General features: G+C 49.7%; 1 protein-coding gene across 6 annotated transcripts; it reads left to right on the forward strand.

Moving 5' to 3' along the window:
• The first annotated feature begins 149 nt into the window (after nt 1–149).
• On the forward strand, nt 150–7,743 carry SUOX (sulfite oxidase). 6 transcript variants are annotated; one of them, XM_079774724.1, is made up of 5 exons: nt 150–3,502; nt 4,029–4,217; nt 5,118–5,177; nt 5,437–5,614; nt 5,845–7,743. In XM_079774724.1, the coding sequence occupies exons 3-5, from the start codon at nt 5,128–5,130 to the stop codon at nt 7,252–7,254; spliced, it is 1,638 nt and encodes a 545-aa protein (XP_079630850.1). In that variant the 5' UTR covers nt 150–3,502; nt 4,029–4,217; nt 5,118–5,127; the 3' UTR covers nt 7,255–7,743. The 6 variants fall into 6 exon arrangements, with proteins under 6 accessions (XP_079630850.1, XP_079630849.1, XP_079630852.1 ...); XM_079774723.1 differs by having other exon boundaries at nt 4,151–4,217; XM_079774726.1 differs by having other exon boundaries at nt 150–3,498.
• Nucleotides 7,744–7,847: the final 104 nt, after the last annotated feature.

Genomic DNA, 7,847 nt, shown 5'->3' on the forward strand with positions numbered 1-7,847 from the left:
GAGTGTTGCTTCTTTTTCTTTTTTACTTTGTCTGACTGATACAAGAAATTTGGAAGAAAGGGCACCCAGTAGTTTTATTGACTCAGAAACACACCCTCCCCTGCATGTTGGTGCCTCCTTATTCCCTCTAATCTGTTCTTGAATATTGAGATAACCTAATTTGGAAAATAGCATCTTTATTGCTGCTTTTTTGTTTTTGCTTTTTTGGGGGTTGGAATTTTTTAAAAATGTTTTAATTGATTTTTAGAGAGAGAGGCGGGGGGAGAGAAACATCGATGTGAGAGAGAAACATTGATTGGCTGCCTCCCATAAAGGCCCCAACAGGGATAGAACCTGCAACTTGGGTATGTGCCCTGACCAGGATTTGAGCCCGCCACCTTTTGGTGTACAGAAAACTCAACCAACCAGTCCCGGGCTTTATTGCTGTTTCATCTCTCCTACTCCCAGACCACTAGAGAGCTCATCAAGTCTGACCGCAGCTATTTTTTTTTTTTAGGTCCTCTTAACAGAATATACATATTAGGGTTGGAGGGGTGTCTATGACCTTTGGGCAGACAGTTGGTGAGATTGGGGAGAGAGTTGGAATTTGTGACTCCTTTGAAGTATTATGCAAAAATGTATGTATTTCTGTAGGGAGAGGGTCCTTTGCCTTATTAGTATCTCAAAGGGGACCATGACTTAAAAGAAGATTAAAAAAAAAAAAATCACTGCCCTTGCCAGTTTGGCTCAGTGGTTAAGAGTGTAGGCCCACAGACCAAGTTTGATACCTGACGTTTCTCTTCTTCCCTCCCAAACTTCCACTCTCTCTCTAAAGATCAATGGAAAAAATATCCTTGGGTGAGGATTTTAAAAAAATACTGAACTAGCATTTTATTGATCATGTAGCTTTACCCCAACAGGAAATTTTCTCCTGGATCAGCTTTTATTTCCTGCTGTATGTGAAGCCCTTTAGTCTATCACAATCTAAATGGAGGTGGATGGGAGAGAATGATACAAAGAAAAAATTAGGTATGGATGCAGGAGAAGTTTTAAATTCCAAAGAATCTGAAAGGAAAGGACTGGTGCCAAACAGACCTGGCATTCCAGTCCTGTCTCTTGCCAACTTACCAGCTGTGGCCTTGATAAGTTACTTAGCTGCTCTCTGCCTCAGTTTCTTCTGTAAAACAAAGAAAAGTTGAGGTTTAAAGGTCAGTTATGTACAGCATGTGTATGTCACACAAGGAGATGATAGTGTTGTTAAGAAATACTCTTATCCTTGGGCTGAGCCTGAATTTTTTAAAAAAATTTTTTTGACACATCAATTGGTTGCCTTCCACTCATGCCTCAACCCAGGGGTGAAGATCTGACCTGCAACCCAGGTACCTGCCACTGACCTGTAATCGAACCCAAGACCCTTAAGTGCACAGGCTGATACTCTAATCACCGAGCCATGCCAGCCAGGGCTGAGCCTGATTTTTTAAAATATATATATTTTGGTTGAGTGTTGACCTATGAACCAGGAGATCACTGTTGCTGGCTCAGTCCCCAATAGGGGGTGTGCAGGAGGCAGCTGATCAATGATTCTCATCATCGATGTTTCTATCTCTCCCTCTCCCTTCCTCTCTGAAACCAATTAAAAAAAAAAATACTAGTAAGACAGTGTTAGGGTTGTCAAAGGAGGAATACACGAGGCTAAAGTGGTAAGGGATTATAAATTTACTAGAGGCCCAGTGCACGAATTCGTGCTCCAGTGGGGTCCCTGGGGCTGGCCTGTGGGATTGGGCTGAAACCGGCTCTCCGACATCCCTCGAGGGGTCCCAGATTGTGAGAGGGCACAGGCCAGGCCAAGGGACCCCACTGGTGCACAATCAGGTTTGGGGAGGGATGTGGGAGGTTGGCCAGCTGGGGAAGTGGGAGGGCTCCAGGGCATGTCCAGCCCATCTCACTCAGTCCCGATCAGCTGGACCCAGTCCCTATCAGCTGGACCCCAGCAGCAAGCTAACCTACCATTTGGACTGTCTGTCCCCTAGTGGTCAATGCACATCATAGTGAGTGGTTGAGCAGCCTTAGCATATCATTAGCATATTATGCTTTGATTGGTTGACTGGACCACCAGACATTTAGCATATTAGGCTTTTATTATGTAGGATTAGGTCATCTGGATACCAGTGCCAGCACCCAGCAAAGGGGAGTCAGAGATTTTAAAGGACTCCAGACGGGCTTTTTCTGGGAGGGTCCGGATCCTGGGAAGGTCCAGAGAGGAAGGATAATGGTCTTAGCAAGTGGAATGTGTTCTAAGGAAAAGGGAATGTCCGTTGTGAAGTAATCTAAAGGTCAGTTCCCAGGGGAGGGGTATCCACTCAATTATTTGATCAGACCTAACATCTTGCACCAGGCCTCTCCAATGGTTTAATTGTATGCAAATTTAATTGTGTTGAAAATATTTCTGAAAACTTTAGAGCCAAAATCTTTAGAACCTATTCAGTGCCATTGCCCCTTTCTGTATATATCTTAGTACTCCCCCATGACTCCTCGATTCCTGGTAATATCTCTAGTTCAGTTTAAGAGAGCAGAAAGGGGGCGTGGAGGGGAATGATCTTCTAAAATTAAAGATGAAGTCCTTAATTTAAAGTGAGTAAGGTTGTAGCTTGCCCTTCTGTTCCCTAGAGGGCAGTGTAGATACTTTTGCCCCACGTTCACAGCCGGCCAATGACAAAACAAGTTTTTAGTCCTGCACCAAATGATATAGCAAATGATTTGTATTAGTGTCCTTTGCTCTAAGATTATGAGCCATTATAATCTTCCTAATTTGGAGTGTTAGATATGTCGTTGCTCTTGTTAAATGACGATTTTTAAAAACTGACTTAACAAATCAAAATAAAAAACGTGGCTATTCTGTGTTGATGGTTCCCTAATTTGGGGAGAAATTCGACTAGTCCAAGGAATCTCAAAGTCTTTGAACCACTATTTAGGTTTAGTTTCTGCTCATTCTTGTATATAAGAGGATCGCTTGACCTTGTTTTCTCTAAAAGGCAAACAGGGCTGTTGTCGCTGCAACATACGTAGATGTTGATCAAAAACAGGGTAGAGGCGAGCCTCGCCGCCAAGAGAAAGCGGGCTGGATCCCGAGGCCTCCTCCAGTGAACGCACCTTTATTCTCAGCTGTAGGGGCGGGGCAGGGCGGGGCGGGGGATCCCAGTCTCCCATCTTTCAGCCCAACCTCTGGCGTCCTCGTCACCTTCCACTGCCCAGGTTCCGGACGTCAGTGAGGGTCCCATTCCTTGCCCGGCGAGGGTGAAAAACAAACTGCCCTAGCTTGCAGCCCTGGAGGCGCCCCGCCTGCTTTGGCCTCCAGGAGGCGGGCACAGCAGCTAGAAGGCAGTCCACAGCCCGCCAATGGCTGGGCGACTAGCCGAGGAACGCCAATGGTCCTTCAACTCCAACAACGTCACAGCGCTGGCCTCGCCCCTTCACCAGCAGTCTCCGGGCGCTGGACGGGTCCATCGCGCGGACCGCAAAGTGGGTAAGGGGTTTGCGGCCGGGAGAGGGAAGAGGAGGGGGAAGGGCTGGTGACCTGGGCCACGATGGGGGCCTTGGCACCCAGGGGTGCTTGCAACCCCAAGGACAACAAAACTGCCAGTACCCACCTCCACTCCCACTGTCCGGGTGCTCCTGGGGCATGGGGCGTTGCTACAAGACACTTGTGCCAGCTTCTGGATGGTGGCATGGGTCCAGATGCCTTGCCCTGGTGCTGGACATATCCTCCTACCTAAAGTGCCCCGAGGAGTGGGGGCCACCACCCGCACAAGGTGTGGCATCTTTTATGTAGCGGAAGGCTGCCTCTCCTAAAACCTGGGACATTGAATTGACTTGAGTTCCCCTGCAGGTCAGCCCGACCTGCACCACTCCAGTCTGACTCAAGTTAGCTGCTGGGATTGAGGGCAGGTGGGAGGGAGGGAGAGTGAGGGGGCCATGGCCCAGGAGTAAAATGCAGACTCTGCTCCTACTCCTTTCTCCCTCACAGTTTCTCTGCCTGTCCCCCTTTTCAGCAATTGGGACTCTTCTCACTCCTCCCCCCTTGGGCCTGCTGGGGTCAGTGATCTGCTCAGTGCTGAGAAGAAGAAACTGCAGCAGGGCAGAGAACAGAATAATTACCTTCTTCCTTCTCTAGCCCATACCCTGACACACTGGCCATTGACGCCTCAATTTGCTGAGCTCACTGGAGTGGCATAGACAAGGTAGGGGTGGGGACCAAGGGTTGGGGTCCAGTTCTCAGCTGGGTTCAATTTTTTTTAGAGTGGGTGGAGAGAGAGGAGGGGACTGGAAGGCCTTCAAAGATAATATTATTACTTGTTTACTGATCACAGCAGCTGTGCTACGGGAGATCTCATTTCCTAGATGAGGAAGCAAGTTCGGAGAGGCTTCCTTATGTTGCCCAGGGAACGGAGCTGGTTAATGGCAGGGCGGGTTTCACAAAGCAGTTTGACTCCAGAATCAGGTCCTGCACCCCATTAGGCTGCCATTACCTTTTTAACCTTTTTGTTCCTGTTTAAGTCAGTCTGCCCTTCAGTTGTCTTCTTCTGTCTTAAGAAATAAATTTTGGCCCTGACCGGTTTGGCTCAGTGGATAGAGCGTCGGCCTGCGGACTGAGGGGTCCCAGGTTCGATTCCGGTCAAGGGCATGTACCTTAGTTGCTGGCACGTCCCCAGTGGGGGGTGTGCGGGAGGCAGATGGTCGATGTTTCTCTCTCATCAATGATGTTTCTGACTCTCTATCCCTCTCCCTTCCTCTCTGTAAAAAATCAATAAAATATATTTTTTTTAAAAAAGAAAGAAATTTTGCCCTTTTAGACCCAAAAGTAGAGTGGAGGATGGGAGATGGGTGATTCTAGAAGACTCCTATTTCTCCCTCTACCCCTATTCCCTTTCATCCTGTCAGTACAGTCTGTGTCTGAAGTGCTCCAGGTTTTCTCTAAGGGCCCATCTGGACCCCCACTCCTACCCTTTGGCCTCATTACCACAGAAAAAGTCTCTCCAGCTGACCTCCTCTGTGTCTTCCTCCCCCCATTCCCTCAAACTGCCCTAATACCATCCCCTCCCAGGAATTCCTATCTTGATCTCAGAATCTTCCTCCTACAGGTCTGCCACAATGCTGCTGCTGCACAGAGCTGTAGCCCTGGGGCTCAGACAGACCTGCAGGTAGGCCAGCCCGTCTTAAAAGGTCTCCTAACCCATATCTTTACCCCCAGTATCTTTATAATGTCTTCTCTTATCTGCCAGATAAGATCATTAAGATGGTGGCAAGGAAGGAAAGGGTAAGCCAGACCCCACTTGTCTCACCTATCCCTGGAGAAACTAAGTTCCAACTAAAGGAGCCAATGGCCAGCCAGGGAGAGGTAAACCCCAGGCCTTCACTGATCAGAAGTATGTTACTAAGAAGACTCTCTTTCTCTTTCAGACTCAAGTCAACCCACTCAAGGCTCTGCATTCAGGCCTGCTCTACAAATGATTCATCTCAGCATCAGTGCCCCAGCCTTGCCTTCTCTACAGATAACTCCAGCACCAGGGGATGGAGAGTCATGGGGACCCTGTTGGGCCTCGGTGCAGTGTTGGCCTATCATGACCGTCGTTGCAGGGTAAGTGGGAAAGGAAGACACTTCACTGTCAGGGATCCTGGTGTGCTCCCAGGAAAGCCTGGGTGTTATCACAGAGCCCACAGCTGACACATCTTCATGCACAAGTAGAGATGAAATCTGCTGCCTCCATTTCCCAGTGGCCACGACTTTGTGGATTGGCTTAGGATGAGCTGCAGTGATTGCTTCTTAATATTCTGTTCCCTTTTGCCTCGCCCCTGTCCTGCCTGCAGGCTGCTCAGAAGTCACCACACATATACACCAGAGAGGAAGTAAAATCCCACAGCAGCCCCGAGACTAGGATCTGGGTGACTCTGGGCTCTGAGGTCTTTGATGTCACAGAATTTGTGGACCTACATCCAGGGGGGCCATCAAAGCTGATGCTAGCAGCTGGGGGTCCTCTAGAGCCCTTCTGGGCCCTCTATGCCGTTCACAACCAGTCCCACATACGTGAGATACTGGCTCAGTACAAGATCGGGGAGCTGAGCCCCGAAGACAAGATGCCATCCACCTTGAAGACCTCTGACCCTTACGCTGATGATCCTATACGTCACCCAGCTCTGAAGGTCAATAGCCAGCGCCCCTTTAATGCAGAGCCCCCCCCTGAGCTGCTGACAGAAACCTACATCACACCAAACCCTATCTTCTTCACTCGGAACCATCTGCCTGTACCTAACCTGGACCCAGACACCTATCGCCTGCATATAGTAGGACCACCTGGGAGAAAGCCACTGTCCCTATCCCTGGATGACTTACACCAGTTCCCCAAGCACGAGATCACGGTCACCCTGCAGTGTGCTGGCAACCGGCGCTCTGAGATGAGTCAGTTAAAAGAAGTAAGAGGTCTGGAGTGGAGAACAGGCGCCATTAGCACTGCACGCTGGGCTGGGGCACGACTGTGTGATGTATTAGCCAAGGCTGGTCACCAACTCTGTGAAACTGAGGCCCATGTCTGCTTTGAGGGACTGGACTCAGACCCCACAGGGACTGCCTATGGTGCATCCATCCCTCTGGCTCGGGCCCTGGACCCTGAAGCTGAGGTCCTGCTGGCATATGAGATGAACGGGCAGCCTCTGCCTCGTGACCACGGCTTCCCTGTGCGCGTGGTGGTTCCTGGGGTGGTGGGTGCCCGCCACGTCAAATGGCTGGGCAAAGTGAGTGTGGAGCCAGAGGAAAGCCACAGCCACTGGCAGCGGCGAGATTACAAGGGCTTCTGTCCTTCCGTGGACTGGGACTCTGTAGATTTTGACTCTTCTCCATCTATTCAGGAGCTTCCTGTCCAGTCAGCCATCACAGAGCCCAAGGATGGGGGGATGGTAGAGGCAGGGGAGGTGACTGTCAAGGGCTACGCATGGAGTGGTGGTGGGAGGGCTGTGATCAGGGTGGATGTATCTCTGGATGGGGGCCTAACCTGGCAGGTGGCTGAGCTGGATAGAGAGGAACAGCGCCCCCGTAAGGCCTGGGCCTGGCGGCTATGGCAGCTGCAAGCCCCCGTACCACCTGGGAAAAAGGAATTGAACATTGTTTGTAAGGCTGTAGATGACAGCTACAATGTGCAGCCAGACACCGTGGCCCCAATCTGGAACCTGCGAGGCGTGCTCAGCAATGCCTGGCACCGTGTCCATGTCCGTGTTGCCTCATGAGAAAGTGAAATGGCACCATCCACTCCCCAGAAGCACCTTCTCAACCCCTCTCCACACCCGTCCTTTAGCCTCGTTTCCACAGAAAAACCTTTCCATCTCTCCACTTCTCTCAGAAACTTTTACTATGCCTTCCTAAGCCACACCCAGGTACACACATTGCACATTTCCACCGAGGCACCACCCTCCTTTGACAGTGTTACATATGACTGGCCATTGACTTTGTGCCAGGAGGTGAGAGCTATTGGAGCAAGGGGCTAAAAGGGAGAAAAATATTTCTGGAAACAAGCACTATTTTCTCTTCTTACCCCACCTCCCTTTCTAATGTCAATCACCACTGAGGCCTTATTTTGCTTTTCTTGGATTCTTCAGAGAATGTGTGTATGTGTAAGAAAAATGGATATGTGACTTGCTGTTGCCCCTCTGGGTTGCCAGGGGTTGTGAACAGTGCAACCCCCTTCCTTTATAATTACACTTTTCTAAATATATCAATAAAGCATCTTTTTTCGCTAAAAAAAGAAAAGGTTATGACTTTTGGGGACCTCTTGAGGCTGGGGAGTGAGCATGCTGCAGAAGGGAGGTGCGCCGGCACTGGG

Source organism: Cnephaeus nilssonii, assembly GCF_951640355.1.
Source record: "Cnephaeus nilssonii genome assembly, chromosome: 6".
Classification (NCBI taxonomy): domain Eukaryota; kingdom Metazoa; phylum Chordata; class Mammalia; order Chiroptera; family Vespertilionidae; genus Cnephaeus; species Cnephaeus nilssonii.